The sequence below is a fragment of the Pristiophorus japonicus genome, chromosome 9, assembly GCF_044704955.1.
Source record: "Pristiophorus japonicus isolate sPriJap1 chromosome 9, sPriJap1.hap1, whole genome shotgun sequence".
Taxonomy (NCBI): domain Eukaryota; kingdom Metazoa; phylum Chordata; class Chondrichthyes; family Pristiophoridae; genus Pristiophorus; species Pristiophorus japonicus.
The window spans coordinates 104,522,740-104,540,960 of NC_091985.1; the positions used below are offsets into that span (position 1 = coordinate 104,522,740).

At 47.5% G+C, this 18,221-nt stretch overlaps 1 protein-coding gene across 1 annotated transcript in view; it reads left to right on the forward strand.

The window, feature by feature from the left end:
• The window catches only part of LOC139273161 (chitin synthase chs-2-like), an 80,252-nt gene that overhangs the window by 49,873 nt on the left and 12,158 nt on the right, over window positions 1-18,221 (forward strand). The window contains exons 12-14 of the mRNA XM_070889665.1: window positions 12,678-12,878; window positions 13,736-14,020; window positions 16,085-16,264. Coding sequence (XP_070745766.1) covers window positions 12,678-12,878; window positions 13,736-14,020; window positions 16,085-16,264 — 666 coding nt within the window. The remainder of the gene's footprint in view (window positions 1-12,677; window positions 12,879-13,735; window positions 14,021-16,084; window positions 16,265-18,221) is intronic.

Consider the following 18,221-nt stretch of genomic DNA (forward strand, 5'->3'; position numbering starts at 1 on the left):
TGATCTCTTCCCCCTCTCGCGATCTCTTTTTCCCTCACGATCTCTTCCCCCTCTCGCGATCTCTTTTTCCCTCATGATCTCTTCCCCCTCTCGCGATCTCTTTTTCCCTCGCAATCTCTTCCCCCTTTCACGATCTCTTTTTCCCTCTCGATCTCTTTCCCCTCTCACGATCTCTTCCCCTTCTCGTGATCTCTTCCCCCTCTCGTGATCTCTTCCCCCTCTCGTGATCTCTTCCCCTTCTCGTGATCTCTTCCCCTTCTCGTGATCTCTTCCCCTTCTCGTGATCTCTTCCCCCTCTCGTGATCTCTTCCCCTTCTCGTGATCTCTTCCCTCTCTCGTGATCTCTTCCCTCTCTCGTGATCTCTTCCCCCTCTCGTGATCTCTTCCCCCTCTCGTGATCTCTCCCCCCTCTCGTGATCTCTTCCCCTTCTCGTGATCTCTTCCCCTTCTCGTGATCTCTTGCCCCTCTCGTGATCTCTTGCCCCTCTCGTGATCCCTTCCCCCTCTCGTGATCTCTTCACCCTCTCGTGATCCCTTCCCCCTCTCGTGATCCCTTCCTCCTCTCGTGATCCCTTTTTCCCTCGCGATCTCTTCTCCCTCTCGTGATCTCTTCCCCATCTCGTGATCTCTTCCCCCTCTCGTGATCTCTTTTCCACTCGTGATCTCTTCCCCCTCTCGCGATCTCTTCCCCCTTTCGCGATCTCTTCCCCCTCTCGCGATCTCTTCCCCCTCTCGCGATCTCTTTTTCCCTCATGATCTCTTCCCCCTCTCGCGATCTCTTCCCCCTCTCGCGATCTCCTTTTCCCTCTAGCGATCTCTTCCCCCTCTCGCGATCTCTTCCCCTTCTCGCGATCTCTTCTCCCTCTCGCGATCTCTTCCCCCTCTCGTGATCTCTTCCCCCTCTCGCGATCTCTTTTCCTCTCTCACGATCTCTTTTTCCCTCGCGATCTCTTTTCCCCTCTCGCGATCTCTTCCCCCTCTCGCGATTTCTTCCGCCTCTCGTGATCTCTTTTCCCCTCTCGTGATCTCTTCCCCTTCTCGTGATCTCTTCCCCTTCTCGTGATCTCTTCCCCCTCTCGTGATCTCTTCCCCCTCTCGTGATCTCTTCCCCTTCTCGTGATCTCTTCCCTCTCTCGTGATCTCTTCCCTCTCTCGTGATCTCTTCCCCCTCTCGTGATCTCTTCCCCTTCTCGTGATCTCTTCCCTCTCTCGTGATCTCTTCCCTCTCTCGTGATCTCTTCCCTCTCTCGTGATCTCTTCCCCCTCTCGTGATCTCTTCCCCCTCTCGTGATCTCTTCCCCTTCTCGTGATCTCTTCCCCTTCTCGTGATCTTTGCCCCTCTCGTGATCTCTTGCCCCTCTCGTGATCCCTTCCCCCTCTCGTGATCTCTTCACCCTCTCGTGATCCCTTCCCCCTCTCGTGATCCCTTCCCCCTCTCGTGATCCCTTTTTCCCTCGCGATCTCTTCCCCTTCTCGTGATCTCTTCCCCCTCTCGTGATCTCTTCCCCCTCTCGTGATCTCTTCACCCTCTCATGATCTCTTCCCCTTCTCGTGATCTCTTCCCTCTCTTGTGATCTCTTCCCCCTCTCGTGATCTCTTCCCCTTCTCGTGATCTCTTCCCCCTCTCGTGATCTCTTCCCCCTCTCGTGATCTCTTCCCCTTCTCGTGATCTCTTGCCCCTCTCGTGATCTCTTGCTTCTCTCGTGATCTCTTGCCCCTCTCGTGATCTCTTCCCCCTCTTGTGATCGCTTCACCCTCTCGTGATCCCTTCCCCCTCTCGTGATCTCTTTTTCCCTCGCGATCTCTTCCCCCTCCCGTGATCTCTTCCCCATCTCGTGATCTCTTCCCCCTCTCGTGATCTATTTTCCACTCGTGATCTCTTCCCGCTCTCGCGATCTCTTCCCCCTTTCGCGATCTCTTCCCCCTCTCGCGATCTCTTTTTCCCTCATGATCTCTTCCCCCTCTCGTGATCTCTTCCCCCTCTCGTGATCTCTTCCCCTTCTCGTGATCTCTTCCCCCTCTTGTGATCTCTTCCCCCTCTCGCGATCTCTTTTTCCCTCACGATCTCTTCCCTCTCTCGCGATCTCTTTTTCCCCTCGCGATCTCTTCCCCCTCTCGCGATCTCTTTTCCCCTCTCGCAATCTCTTCCCCCTCTCGCGATCTCTTCCCCCTCTCGTGATCTCTTCCCCCTCTCGTGATCTCTTCCCCCTCTCGCGATCTCTTTTTCCCTCACGATCTCTTCCCCCTCTCGCGATCTCTTTTTCCCTCATGATCTCTTCCCCCTCTCGCGATCACTTTTTCCCTCGCAATCTCTTCCCCCTTTCACGATCTCTTTTTCCCTCTCGATCTCTTCCCCCTCTCGCGATCTCTTTCCCCTCTCACGATCTCTTCCCCTTCTCGTGATCTCTTCCCCCTCTCGTGATCTCTTCCCCCTCTCGTGATCGCTTCCCCCTCTCATGATCTCTTCCCCTTCTCGTGATCTCTTCCCCTTCTCGTGATCTCTTCCCCCTCTCGTGATCTCTTCCCCCTCTCGTGATCTCTTCCCCTTCTCGTGATCTCTTCCCTCTCTCGTGATCTCTTCCCCCTTTCGTGATCTCTTCCCCCTCTCGTGATCTCTTCCCCCTCTCGTGATCTCTTCCCCTTCTCGTGATCTCTTCCCCTTCTCGTGATCTCTTGCCCCTCTCGTGATCTCTTGCCCCTCTCGTGATCCCTTCCCCCTCTCGTGATCTCTTCACCCTCTCGTGATCCCTTCCCTCTCTCGTGATCCCTTCCCCCTCTCGTGATCCCTTTTTCCCTCGCGATCTCTTCTCCCTCTCGTGATCTCTTCCCCATCTCGTGATCTCTTCCCCCTCTCGTGATCTCTTTTCCACTCGTGATCTCTTCCCCCTCTCGCGATCTCTTCCCCCTTTCGCTATCTTTTCCCCCTCTCGCGATCTCTTCCCCCTCTCGCGATCTCTTTTTCCCTCTCGCGATCTCTTCCCCCTCTCGCGATCTCTTCCCCCTCTCGCGATCTCTTCTCCCTCTCGCGATCTCTTCCCCCTCTCGTGATCTCTTCCCCCTCTCGCGATCTCTTTTCCTCTCTCACGATCTCTTTTTCCCTCGCGATCTCTTTTCCCCTCTCGCGATCTCTTCCCCCTCTCGCGATTTCTTCCGCCTCTCGTGATCTCTTTTCCCCTCTCGTGATCTCTTCCCCTTCTCGTGATCTCTTCCCCTTCTCGTGATCTCTTCCCCCTCTCGTGATCTCTTCCCCCTCTCGTGATCTCTTCCCCTTCTCGTGATCTCTTCCCTCTCTCGTGATATCTTCCCTCTCTCGTGATCTCTTCCCCCTCTCGTGATCTCTTCCCCTTCTCGTGATCTCTTCCCTCTCTCGTGATCTCTTCCCTCTCTCGTGATCTCTTCCCTCTCTCGTGATCTCTTCCCCCTCTCGTGATCTCTTCCCCCTCTCATGATCTCTTCCCCTTCTCGTGATCTCTTCCCCTTCTCGTGATCTCTTGCCCCTCTCATGATCTCTTGCCCCTCTCGTGATCCCTTCCCCCTCTCGTGATCTCTTCACCCTCTCATGATCCCTTCCCCCTCTCGTGATCCCTTCCCCCTCTCGTGATCCCTTTTTCCCTCGCGATCTCTTCCCCTTCTCGTGATCTCTTCCCCCTCTCGTGATCTCTTCCCCCTCTCGTGATCTCTTCACCCTCTCATGATCTCTTCCCCTTCTCGTGATCCCTTCCCCCTCTCGTGATCCCTTCCCCCTCTCGTGATCCCTTTTTCCCTCGCGATCTCTTCCCCTTCTCGTGATCTCTTCCCCTTCTCGTGATCTCATCCCCCTCTCGTGATCTCTTCACCCTCTCATGATCTCTTCCCCTTCTCGTGAACTCTTCCCTCTCTCGTGATCTCTTCCCCCTCTCGTGATCTCTTCCCCTTCTCGTGATCTCTTCCCCCTCTCGTGATCTCTTCCCCCTCTCGTGATCTCTTCCCCTTCTCGTGATCTCTTGCCCCTCTCGTGATCTCTTGCCTCTCTCGTGATCTCTTGCCCCTCTCGTGATCTCTTCCCCCTCTTGTGATCGCTTCACCCTCTCGTGATCCCTTCCCCCTCTCGTGATCTCTTTTTCCCTCGCGATCTCTTCCCCCTCTCGTGATCTCTTCCCCATCTCGTGATCTCTTCCCCCTCTCGTGATCTCTTTTCCACTCGTGATCTCTTCCCCCTCTCGCGATCTCTTCCCCCTTTCGCGATCTCTTCCCCCTCTCGCGATCTCTTTTTCCCTCATGATCTCTTCCCCCTCTCGTGATCTCTTCCCCCTCTCGTGATCTCTTCCCCTTCTCGTGATCTCTTCCCCCTCTCGTGATCTCTTCCCCCTCTCGCGATCTCTTTTTCCCTCACGATCTCTTCCCTCTCTCGTGATCTCTTTTTCCCCTCGCGATCTCTTCCCCCTCTCGCGATCTCTTTTCCCCTCTCGCAATCTCTTCCCCCTCTCGCGATCTCTTCCCCCTCTCGTGATCTCTTCCCCCTCTCGTGATCTCTTCCCCCTCTCGCGATCTCTTTTTCCCTCACGATCTCTTCCCCCTCTCGCGATCTCTTTTTCCCTCATGATCTCTTCCCCCTCTCGCGATCTCTTTTTCCCTCGCAATCTCTTCCCCCTTTCACGATCTCTTTTTCCCTCTCGATCTCTTCCCCCTCTCGCGATCTCTTCCCCTTCTCGTGATCTCTTCCCCTTCTCGTGATCTCTTGCCCCTCTCGTGATCTCTTGCCCCTCTCGTGATCCCTTCCCCCTCTCGTGATCTCTTCACCCTCTCTCGTGATCCCTTCCCTCTCTCGTGATCCCTTCCCCCTCTCGTGATCCCTTTTTCCCTCGCGATCTCTTCTCCCTCTCGTGATCTCTTCCCCATCTCGTGATCTCTTCCCCCTCTCGTGATCTCTTTTCCACTCGTGATCTCTTCCCCCTCTCGCGATCTCTTCCCCCTTTCGCGATCTCTTCCCCCTCTCGCGATCTCTTCCCCCTCTCGTGATCTCTTTTTCCCTCATGATCTCTTCCCCCTCTCGCGATCTCTTCCCCCTCTCGCGATCTCTTTTTCCCTCTCGCGATCTCTTCCCCCTCTCGCGATCTCTTCCCCCTCTCGCGATCTCTTCTCCCTCTCGCGATCTCTTCCCCCTCTCGTGATCTCTTCCCCCTCTCGCGATCTCTTTTTCCCTCACGATCTCTTCCCCCTCTCGCGATCTCTTTTTCCCTCGCAATCTCTTCCCCCTTTCACGATCTCTTTTTCCCTCTCGATCTCTTCCCCCTCTCGCGATCTCTTTCCCCTCTCACGATCTCTTCCCCTTCTCGTGATCTCTTCCCCCTCTCGTGATCTCTTCCCCCTCTCGTGATCGCTTCCCCCTCTCATGATCTCTTCCCCTTCTCGTGATCTCTTCCCCTTCTCGTGATCTCTTCCCCCTCTCGTGATCTCTTCCCCCTCTCGTGATCTCTTCCCCTTCTCGTGATCTCTTCCCTCTCTCGTGATCTCTTCCCTCTCTCGTGATCTCTTCCCCCTCTCGTGATCTCTTCCCCTTCTCGTGATCTCTTCCCCCTCTCGTGATCTCTTCCCCTTCTCGTGATCTCTTCCCCTTCTCGTGATCTCTTGCCCCTCTCGTGATCTCTTGCCCCTCTCGTGATCCCTTCCCCCTCTCGTGATCTCTTCACCCTCTCTCGTGATCCCTTCCCTCTCTCGTGATCCCTTCCCCCTCTCGTGATCCCTTTTTCCCTCGCGATCTCTTCTCCCTCTCGTGATCTCTTCCCCATCTCGTGATCTCTTCCCCCTCTCGTGATCTCTTTTCCACTCGTGATCTCTTCCCCCTCTCGCGATCTCTTCCCCCTTTCGCGATCTCTTCCCCCTCTCGCGATCTCTTCCCCCTCTCGTGATCTCTTTTTCCCTCATGATCTCTTCCCCCTCTCGCGATCTCTTCCCCCTCTCGCGATCTCTTTTTCCCTCTCGCGATCTCTTCCCCCTCTCGCGATCTCTTCCCCCTCTCGCGATCTCTTCTCCCTCTCGCGATCTCTTCCCCCTCTCATGATCTCTTCCCCCTCTCGCGATCTCTTTTCCTCTCTCACGATCTCTTTTTCCCTCGCGATCTCTTTTCCCCTCTCGCGATCTCTTCCCCCTCTCGCGATTTCTTCCGCCTCTCGTGATCTCTTTTCCCCTCTCGTGATCTCTTCCCCCTCTCGTGATCTCTTCCCCCTCTCACGATCTCTTCCCCCTCTCGTGATCTCTTTCCCCTCTCGCGATCTCTTTTTCCCTCGCGATCTCTTCTCCCTCTCGTGATCTCTTCCCCCTCTCGTGATCTCTTCCCCCACTCACGATCTCTTCCCCCTTTCGCGATCTCTTCCCCCTCTCGCGATCTCTTCCCTCTCTCGCGATCTCTTTTTCCCTCATGATCTCTTCCCCCTCTCGCGATCTCTTCCCCCTCTCGCGATCTCTTTTTCCCTCTCACGATCTCTTCCCCCTCTCGCGATCTCTTCTCCCTCTTGCGATCTCTTCCCCCTCTCGCGATCTCTTCCCCCTCTCGTGATCTCTTCTCCCTCTCGCGATCTCTTCCCCCTCTCGCGATCTCTTCCCCCTCTCGTGATCTCTTCTCCCTCTCGCGATCTCTTCTCCCTCTCGCGATCTCTTCCCCCTCTCGTGATCTCTTTCCTCTCTCACGATCTCTTTTCCTCTCTCACGATCTCTTTTTCCCTCGCGATCTCTTTTCCCCTCTCGCGATCTCTTCCCCCTCTCGCGATTTCTTCCGCCTCTCGTGATCTCTTTTCCCCTCTCGCGATCTCTTCCCCCTCTCGTGATCTCTTTCCCCTCTCGCGATCTCTTTGCCCCCTCGTGATCTCTTTGCCCCCTCGCGATTTCTTCCCCCCTCCTCATGATCCCTTTCCTCCCCCCTCTGCTCGGTCCCCGTCCGCAGCCTTCTACTGCAGGCCTATCTGCCCGACAGCTGGCCAGCCTTCAATCTGGTTGGCTGCTGGGTGGGAAATGGAACAAAAAAATTCAAATGAGGTCCTGTCATTAAATTTGGCAGGACATCTACGATCCCTGTATTTTCGGCTATGTCGGCTGCCAAAAGTCGCCCCTGCTCCCTCCCCGTAAATATTGGGGCTTATGTGTTGCCCATGAAGTTGGCTCAAGACATTTACCTCCCTTTAGGTTCCAATTCACAAAGAACTTGCTAACTCTGATGAATATGGGCAAGCAACATTGCTTGATCAATTTCTGTAAAATTTCTAGTTTACTTTGGTATGATTATTAAACTGTCAGTAACATGTGGGAACTCTCTTGTTTATGGCACAGTGCAGTGCAATCGTGAAAACAAACATTGCTCCTGTTTCTTGGCAATAAATGCTGACCTTGGCAGTGATGCCCACATTCTGTGATTGAATGAAGAAAACACCAGGCAGTCTAGACCCTGCTATTGCTTTTGTTACCATTCTTGGAATTGGACAACTGTTTACTTAATAGACTGAGAATAGACACATTTGTAAGCCTACACAGGTAACAATATGCTGCATAGATGTGGTGGTCACAAATCTTCAGATTTTTTATCAGATTTTCTACCAACATTTTTAGAATGATTTTAAAATCCAGCTAACAGTGGTTAAAGTCTGTAAGTTGGAAGATACATTTGCTGTGGAAAGCACAGGAATGAAGACAAGCTGATGGTGGCCATGTTTTGCACTGTTACAAATTCAGCGGTTGACAGTAGCAGCACTCTCACCTCTAAGTCAGCAGGTTGTGGGTTCAAATCCCCTTCCGGAAATTTGGGCACAAAATCTAGGCTGACACTCCAATGCTGCACTGTCGGATGTGCTTTCTGTCAGATGAGACGTTAAATCTGCCCTTTTGGGTGGACTTAAAAGTCATTATTCAAAGAAGAATAAGGGAGTTCTCCCCGGTGGCCTGGCCAGTATTTATCCCTCAACCAACATCAAAAGAACTGATTATCTAATTTTTGTTTGTGGGACCTTGTTGTGCATAAAGTGGCTGCCACGTTTCCTATATTATAACACTGATAACTTCTAAAGTACTTTGTTGGCTGTAATTGCTTTGGGATGTCCAGAGGTCGTGAAATGTGGTATATAAATGCAAGTCATTTCCTTTTTCCTTTAACTTTATGATGATGATAATTGGGCATGCAGTTGATAAATAAAGCAGGTGGATTTTGTTTATTGTGAGTGTTTAAAATATTGTGGCCTGGATTTTGTGGTCAGTGGTGAAGGAACGGCCCTTGCCATTCATTACACTTACAGCGTGGGCTTTTGATTGCCGACTTACGGTATTTAGAAAAATATTTTGCTTTTGTACTATGGTGTTTAGAGAGCCATTTCAGTGCAATGCCCTCTGTGTAGGATCTGTGGCATGTGTGAGCAGGAAAAGCAACAGCGAGACTCTTCAACCAATCAGATTGAAGAATCCTCACTAAGCCACGCAGAAACCAGAAAGTGTAAGTTAGAATATATCATTCAATATAAAATTATGTACAGGAAGCAAAATAAGGATAGGGAAATAAAGATAGGATTAAAAGAGAGAGGAAAAAGAGATAGAAAGAAATTTTTAAAAAATATTTTAACTTTTAATGTTTTTAAAAATTCACATTTGTAAAATTAAATTCTCAGTGACAGAAAGGTTGCTTGCTAACAATTATGACTTATCACGCCGTTAAAATTCACTTACAACTGAAGTCACCAGCCCTAACTTTTTCTGGCATGTTTAGTGGACAACTAGTGGGTAAGTACAGCATCATCATGCCCTTACGTGAATTTCAATGCCAAGTCGATTGGCGAGACACTGGTGTTATAAGCCAAAGTTGAATATTGCTAGTACAGGGTTAGATGAATATTCAATGATGCATGATTACCTTTGGGGATCAGAGCGTGAAGGTGCAGAGTTTTCCTCAGGCAGAGTACAGTCTATGGTAAGATCGACTATACATGGCCTATGGAAACATAGAAACATAGAAAATAGGTGCAGGAGTAGGCCATTCGGCCTTTCGAGCATGCACCAGCATTCAATATGATCATGGCTGATTCGGCAACTTCAGTACCCCTTTCCTGCTTTCTCTCCATACCCCTTGATCTCTTTAGCCATAAGGGCCATATCTGACTCCCTTTTGAATATATCTAACGAACTGGCCTCAACAACTTTCTCTGGTAGAAAATTCTACAGGTTCACAATTCTCTGAATGAAGAAGTTTCTCCTCATCTCGGTCCTAAATGGCTTAGCCCTTATCCTTAGATTGTGTCCCCTGGTTCTGGACTTCCCCAACACCGGGAACATTCTTCCTGCATCTAACTTGTCCAATCCCATCAGAATTTTATATGTTTCTATGAGATCTCCTCTCATCCATCGAAACTCCAGTGAATACAGGCACAGTCGATCCAGTCTCTCTTCATATGTCAGTCCTGCCATCCCGTGAATAAGTCTTGTGAACCTTAGCTGTACTCCCTCAATAGCAAGAACATCCTTCCTCAGATTAGGAGACCAAAACTGAACACAATATTCCAGGTGAGGCCTCACCAAGGCTCTGTACAACTGCAGTAAGACCTCCCCGCTCCTATACTCAATCCCCTAGCTATGAAAGCCAACATACCATTTGCCTTCTTCACCGCCTGCTGCACCTGCATGCCAACTTTCAATGACTGATGTACCATGACATCCAGGTCTCGTTCCACCTCCCCTTTTCTGCTGCCATTCAGGTAATATTCTGCCTTTGTGTTTTTTCCATCAAAGTGAATAACCTCACATTTATCCACATTATACTGCATCTACCATGCATTTTCCCACTCACCTAACCTGTCCAAGTCGCTCTGCAGCCTCTTAGCATCCTCCTCACAGCTCACACTGCCACCCAGGTTAGTGTCATGTGCAAACTTGGAGATATTACACTCAATTTCTTCATCTAAATCATTGATGTATATTGTAAATAGCTGGGGTCCAGCACTGAACCTTGCGGTACCCCACTAGTCACTACCTGCCATTCTGAAAAGGACCTGTTTATTCCCACTCTTTGCTTCATGTCTGCCAACCAGTTCTCTATCCATGTCAATACATTACCCCCAATAACACGCACTTTAATTTTGCACACTAATCTCTTGTGTGGGACCTTGTCAAAAGCCTTTTGAAAGTCCAAATACACCACATCCCTTGTCCACTCTACTAGTTACATCCTCAAAAAATTCTAGAAGATTTGTCAAGCATGATTTCCCTTTCATAAATCCATGCTGACTTGGACTGATGCTGTCACTGCTTTCCAAATGCGCTGCTATTACATCTTTAATAATTGATTCCAACATTTTCCCCACTACCGATGTCAGGCCAACCAGTCTATAATTCCCTATTTTCTCTCTCCCTCTTTTTTAAAAAAGTGGGGTTACATTAGCTACCCTCCAGTTCATAGGAACTGATCCAGAGTCTATAGAATGTTGGAAAATGACCACCAATGCATCCACTATTTTTAGAGCCACTTCCTTAAGTACTCTGGGATGCAGACTATCAGGCCCTGTGGATTTTTCGGCCTTCAATCCCATCAATTTCCCTAACACAATTTCCTAACTAATAAGGATTTCCTTCAGTTCCTCCTTCTTGCTAAACCTTCAGTCCCCATGTATTTTCGGGAGGTTATTTGTGTCTTCCTTAGTGAAGACAGAACCAAAGTATTTGTTCAATTGGTCTGCTATTTCCTTGTTCCCCATTATGAATTCACCTGATTCTGACTGCAAGGGACATACATTAATCTTCATGAATCTTTTTCTCTTCACATATCTATAGAAGCTTTTGCAGTCAGTTTTTATGTTCCCTGTAAGCTTACTCTCATACTCTATTTTCCCCCTCTTAATTAAACCCTTAGTCCTCCTCTGCTGGCTTCTAAATTTCTCCCAGTTCTCAGGTTTGCTGCTTTTTCTGGCCAATTTATATGCCTCTTCCTTGGATTTAGCACTATCCCTAATTTCCCTTAGGTTGAGCCATGGTTGAGCCAACTTCCCCTTTTTATTTTTACGCCAGACAGGGATGTACAATTGTTGTAGTTCATCCATGTGATCTTTAAATGTCTGCCATTTTAGTATCAACCCTTTAAGTATCATCCACCAGTCTATCCTAGCCAATTCACGTCTCATACCATCGAAGTTACCTTTCTTTAAGTTCAGGACCCTAGTCTCCGAATTAACTTTGTCACTCTCCAGCTTAATGAAGAATTCTACCATATTATGGTCACTCTTCCCCAAGGGGCCTCGCACAACCAGATTGCTAATTAATCCTCTCTCATTACACAAGACCCAGTCTAGGATGGCCAGCTCTCTAGTTGGTTCCTCAACATATTGGTCTGGAAAACCATCCCTTTTCCACTCCAGTGCTACCAGTTTGATTAGCCCAATCTATCTGTAGTTTAAAGTCACCCATGATAACTTCTGCGCCCTTATTGCATGCACCCCTAATTTCCTGTTTGATGCCATCCCCAACCTCCCTACTAGTCTTTGATGGTCTATACACAACTCCCACTAATGTTTTCTGCCCTTTGGTGTTTCGCAGCTCTACCCATATAGATTCCACATCATCCAAGCTAATGTCCTTCCTTACTATTGCGTTAATCTCCTCTTTAACCAGTAATGCTACCCCACCTCCTTTTCCTTCCTGTCTGTCCTTCCTGAATATTGAATACCCCTGGATGTTGAGTTCTCAGCCTTGGTTGCCCTGGAGCCATGTCTCCATAATCCCAATTATATCATATCCATTAACAGCTATCTGCACAGTTAATTCATCCACTTTATTACGAATGCTCCTCGCATTGAGACACAGAGCCTTCAGGCTTGTTTTTTTAACACACTTTGTCCTTTTAGAATTATGTTGTAATGTGGCCCTTTTTGATTTTTGCCCTTGATTTCTCTGCCCTCCACTCTTGTTTATCTCCTTCCTATCTTTTGCTTCTGCTCCCTTTTTACTTCCCTCTGCTTCCCTGCGTAGATTCCCATCCCCCTGCCATATTAGTTTAAACCCTCCCCAAAAGCACTAGCAAACACTCCCCCTAGGACATCGGTTCTGGTCCTGCCCAGGTGCAGACCATCTGGTTTGTACTGGTCTCACCTCCCCCAGAATCAGTTCCAATGTCCCTGGAATTTTAATCCCTCCCCCTTGCACCACTCCTCAAGCCACATATTGATCTGAACTATCCTGCTATTCCTACTCTGACGAGCATGTGGCACTAGTAGCAACCCTGAGATTACTACCTTTGAGGTCATACTTTTTAATTTAGCTCCTAGCTCCCTAAATTCAGTTTGTAGGGGCTCATCCCGTTTTTTACCTATATCTGTTGGGGGAGATGGCTCATCAGGGAAAGGTAGCAGCAGCCAAGTTCATGGCACCTTGGGTGGCTCTGCTGCACACAAGGGCAGGAAAAAGAGTGGGAGAGCTATAGTGGTCGGGAATCCTATTGTAAGGGGAATAGATAGATGTTTCTGCGGCTGCAAACGAGACTCCAGGATGGTATGTTGCCTCCCTGGTGCAAGGGTCAAGGATATCTCGGAGCTGCTGCAGGGCATTCTGGAGGGGGAGGCTTGATGAAACAAATATTCTTGTCTTGTTCCATATTTTCTTATGGTAAGCCATAGTATTTTGAAACTGAACAAATATGTGCAGAACAGTAAATTGTAAATTTCCCCCTCTTCCTCTCAAAGGTCCGATGGTCTGGTACCAGAAGTTTGAATACGCCATTGGTCATTGGCTACAGAAGACAGCTGAACACGTGTTAGGGTGCGTACTGTGCAGTCCAGGATGCTTCACTTTGTTCAGGGCAGCAGCCCTAATGGATGATAACGTTGCGAAAAAATACACCACCAAAGCAACTGAAGCACAACATTTTGTGCAATATGATCAAGGTAAAACTAATGCTTTCGGACATTTTACTTCGTTAGAGGTGCTATGGAAATTCAAGTTATTGTTGTTATTGTTCCTCTGGTAACCTATTGACTTTCGTTTCTACAGTGGGGTGGAATTTCAGCAGAATTTCTCTCGATCTTCTGCTATAACTCTGGCAGGCGATCGGCAAGAACAGCATAAAAGACTGTTTAGATTGTTTGGCAAAGGGTCTGTCGATCTTCGTCATAGGTGGGTGGTTGGGCAAATCCTTGCGGTAATTTTACCCCGCTATGTGTAAAAGAAGTGGCTCACTGAGACAGTGAAACCTTTATTTGAAAAGAATAATCAGTAAACGTCCTTCAATCAGAAAAGCTAATGTAAACTGAGAGGCAACAAGTTTCCATAGCCACCATTAAGTGCTACATAGTAATTGATACGTCCTCACTATACAGTATAAATGCACACGAGGTCCATGCTTGAGAGAAGGTCAGTCTGTGACCTGTCCTTTATTCCTTAGCACTCAAGTGCAGGGAGTGGGTGGAGCTTCCCTTTTTATCTCTGAAGGTCCAGGTTAGGAGTGTCTCCCACAAGTTCACCACCTAGTGGTCATAGTGTACAACTTAGGTCAGATTATACATGGGTTACAATGTTGGTTGAATACATGACAGTAATTATAGGATACAGTCAGGAACAATCAGTCAATAACCATATGTAAATGTGTACAGGTACCATGGGTCACCCTGGATGCATATATCACTGAAGGCAGGGGTATTCTTTGTACCAAGAGAATCTCACATTTTTGACTGATTCGATTGGTTTTAGTACAATGGGCCAGTAAGCACCTTTAACAGTAACGTGCACTGATCAATTCAAACAGGAGAAGACCGTTGGCTGTGCACATTATTACTACAGCAGGGCTGGCGTGTAGAATACAATGCAGCTTCAGATGCCTTCACAAATGCACCGCAGGAGTTCAAGGAATTCTACAATCAACGACGTCGCTGGCTGCCATCAACTTTGGCAAATACAATTGACCTTCTAAACAGTGGAGCACCGACTTCCAAGAAAAACCCTTCAATTTCTAAACTCTACATTTTGTACCAGATTATTGGAACAGCAGCATCGATTCTGGGTCCTGCTACTGTGGTTTTGATGATATCAGGTGACTGTGCTTTTCCGTACCATATTGCGATATTTTCTTGCCTATCTTTATCATAAAGTAGTATCAGTACTACAAATGCAGTAGTGATTGTATTTAGCTACATAAAAATGAAGGGACACAGGCTTTTATGCCCCATTAGTGAGAGTGCAAGTTTCTGCATCAATATGAAGGGTGTAACCATCATTAATGTGCCATGTCATGATCTGACAACATAAATATAAAGAATCTTAGATGCCAGCCTCACAGTGGGACGCACGCCTCAAACTGTCCAGCATTCAGAATCAAAGAAAAGGTCTCAGTTTTCTTTAAAAAAATTGTATTTGACAAACCTTGTTTCATTCCCTACTGGGAGCATAGGATTGCCTACTTTACAGACATCAAACTGAAACACATATGGTGTCATTTGCACCTCTCATTATCATAACTTTTCATTCTCGCCAAACAAACAAACAAAATAAGTTTACCAAATACAAATTCACGCAGTCAATGCGCACCAAGCACTTGTTAAACAATTTCACTCACAGCTACATCATGTGTCCCATCAATATAGAATGGGGCAGCCCTTTCAAAGTAAGAGCTGAAACACATTGCAGCAATGTGAACCAGGTCTACAGCAACAGCAACGAGTTTCACTTATACAACAGCTTTAATACAGAAAATGGTCGCAAGGAGCCTCTTAGAGAGGAGGGGAAAATGAACACCAATCAACAATAGTGGAAAAGTTAGGGATAACGATCGAAGATATGGCCCTAGTACTTCAAAAGTACATTAAAAGTACAGCAGTTATCATGGGTGACTTTAATCTACATAGAGATTGGGCTAACCAAACTGGTAGCAATACGGTGGAGGAGGATTTCCTGGATAGTATAAGGGATAGTTTTCGAGACCAATATGTCGAGGAAACAACTAGAGAGCTGGCCATGCTAGACTGGGTGTTGTGTAATGAGAGAGGATTAATTAGCAATTTTAGCAGATTAGGAAAAGGGGAGGTGCAACGAGACCTGGGTGTCATGATACATCAGTCATTGAAGGTTGGCATGCAGGTACAGCAGGCGGTTAAGAAAGCAAATGGCATGTTGGCCTTCATAGCGAGGGGATTTGAGTACAGGGGCAGGGAGGTGTTGCTACAGTTGTACAGGGCCTTGGTGAGGCCACACCTGGAGTATTGTGTACAGTTTTGGTCTCCTAACTTGAGGAAGGACATTCTTGCTATTGAGGGAGTGCAGCAAAGGTTCACCAGACTGATTCCCAGGATGGCGGGACTGACCTATCAAGAAAGACTGGATCAACTGGGCTTGTATTCACTAGAATTCAGAAGAATGAGAGGGGACCTCATAGAAACGTTTAAAATTCTGATGGGTTCAGACAGGTTAGATGCAGGAAGAATGTTCCCAATGTTGGGGAAGTCCAGAACCAGGGGTCACAGTCGAAGGATAAGGGGTAAGCCATTTAGGACCGAGATGAGGAGAAACTTCTTCACCCAGAGAGTGGTGAACCTGTGGAATTCTCTACCACAGAAAGTTGTTGAGGCCAATTCACTAAATATATTCAAAAAGGAGTTAGATGAAGTCCTCACTACTAGGGGGATCAAGGGGTATGGCGAGAAAGCAGGAATGGGGTACTGCAGTTGCATGTTCAGCCATGAACTCATTGAATGGCGGTGCAGGCTAGAAGGGCCGAATGGCCTATTCCTGCACCTATTTTCTATGTTTCTATGTTTTTTTTCCTTGGAGTTGCTTCCGCTCTGCCACCGTAACTTCGCTGCAAGTGCGGTGAAAAGCTTGTTTACGGTGAAGTTACGGTGGCCCGGGGGAGTAACTTTTAGGAAATTCTTAACTGTGGTCTAACAAGTAGATCTTGAGGAGGCTGTACTTGGCATCAGTGAATGAAAAGCAGAAAAGTCTCCAAATATGACATCTCAAATACTAAATAATACTAAATTCATAAGGCTAGTATTGGAAAACTTGTAGGATAAATTTGTTCATTGTTTTATTCAATCTTAATAACAAAATGTCCTTTGTGATACAATGTAGATTAATTGTTGCTATACAATAACTTTTACAGGAGCGTTTACCTTTGTGCTCAAATGGAATGGAAATGTTGCTCTGGCTCTTGGAGTCATTCCTCCTGCTATCTACATACTGATCTGTTACAAAGTCAAATCAGATACCCAGATCACTATTGCTGCAGTTATGAGCATCTTTTATGCCTTTCTAATGATTGCAACGATAATGTCCATCATTGGTGAGTGTTTCATTGATTATACTTCTAGATTTCTTGAGAAATAAAATTTATATTGTATATTAACTAGCTTTATCAATACAAACCATTGAAATTAATCATTTTAAAAATGTAAAATATTGATTGCTTTATCATGTTGATATTAATTAATACTACATGTTGTTATGAATCACTATATTAAAGATATATAGTGAACATTACGTGGGTTACTTAAACCACTTCGCACAGATTTTAGTAGCTCGAATTGCAACTTAATGTTATATTATATTAATAGTAGCACTGTTCTCCAACAAGGTACCTTTCCTGCTGTAGTAGAGGAAATATTTTTGTAGAATTTGAGGACTCGGTTTTATTCAAGAAAATTAAAATTGTCAGCTTTGCTGGTGAAAAATGCAGGTATTGGATGAAGCAGCAGCATTAAAAGGGCTGCTGTGGGAGGAAGTCCAGGATAGAAGCTTCTGATGCTGAAAATCTGGATTTTGTGCCATTCTCGAATCAGGGATTATATTGCAGCTGTTGCTACATTTCTAAGAGTGCTGAAATTCACTTCTGGCTTTCCCAAAGCTTTCATTACCCCTTTTTTTTAATAATACCAACCTATACCTTTAGGACAGATAGGGCAGCAAAGGAAGCAATAGTACCAGATTTATATGGAGCAGACTGCTCCTGTCTACACCTGGCTCTTAAACATGGTCAGGTGCAGCCAGTAGAAAATCCATAAAGGAATTTCGGGTGCAGTGTTCTTTAGGCATGGATTGGGGACAAACTGTCCATTCTTTCTTTGCATTGCACCTGTATTTCAGATGCTATCTGAGAGTAGGAAAAGGAAAGGGTACAATTTTGCTCCAATTATTGATGCTAATGGTGATTCATAGAGACTTTCAGTGTTAGACTTACTTCTAATATTATGGGGGCAAAATTCAGTACTGCCCCGGTTACCGAGACGAGGCAGGACTTCCTGCGCCAGGGACGGAAGTCCCGCCCCGGCAACAATATTGAAGATACCGCTCCTGAGAGGAAGTTGAGCGCAATGTCGCCTGCTCAACTTCCTCTCCGGTGGGACTGGGGCGCTAACCGCGGAAACTTCCCAGCACAATGCGGAGAGCCGCGCAGCACTGGCGGGAGCACAGGACCTTCTCCTTCATTAAAGAGGTGGGCAGACTGTCATAACTCTGCATCGGGAAGAAGGGGCTACCACTACACCACTGGGGAGCGGAGTACCGTGGCAGCAACCCGGCACAGAAGTGGAATGTCGGGCTGCAACATCGTGCCACGGTGATTTCAAGAAGTGGAATGTCGGGCTGCAACATCGTGCCACGGTGATTTCAGGAGGGCAAGGTACTTCGGCCATTTTTCAAAATTTCGGCACCGTACCTCCCCTTTAATTTTCACCCCGTGAGTGGACTGAAGTCCGGTTCGTGACCCGCGAAGCTGGTGCAGGCATTGCCCACAGCAGCCTCACTGGGCACGATCGAATTTTCGCTCCAGGGCAAAAATGTGCACGGTGATGACATTGTCATCGCCAGCGCAGCAGTCCAGGACACTACTGGCATGAGCTGGGCATGACTGGTTAGTGCCTCCGTTAACTCCTGCAGAAATTCTCAGGAGTTGGCAGCAGCCCCGCGCCCTGGGTGAGAAGTCATTTGCACTCTGTTAGTGCCCCCGGGGATGCTAACCAGAGACGCAAATAACTCAAATTTCTCCCCCTATGTTTCCAGAGCATTTGGCTAGATCCTAAATGGGTTCCTTTCAGTGGTGTTGACCAAGAAAGTAACACTGATGATAGAACAATTGTATCAAGGCTGAAACTAGGAGGCGTTATATTCACTATTTCCTACTATTTGAAGATCCATTTCCCTCCTTTCTCCTCCCATACCCAACCAGGGACGGGAAAGAGGTGGGTTCAATTAAAGGGATCACTTCGGTTAGAATAATAGAATGAATTTGGGATTGGAGGCTC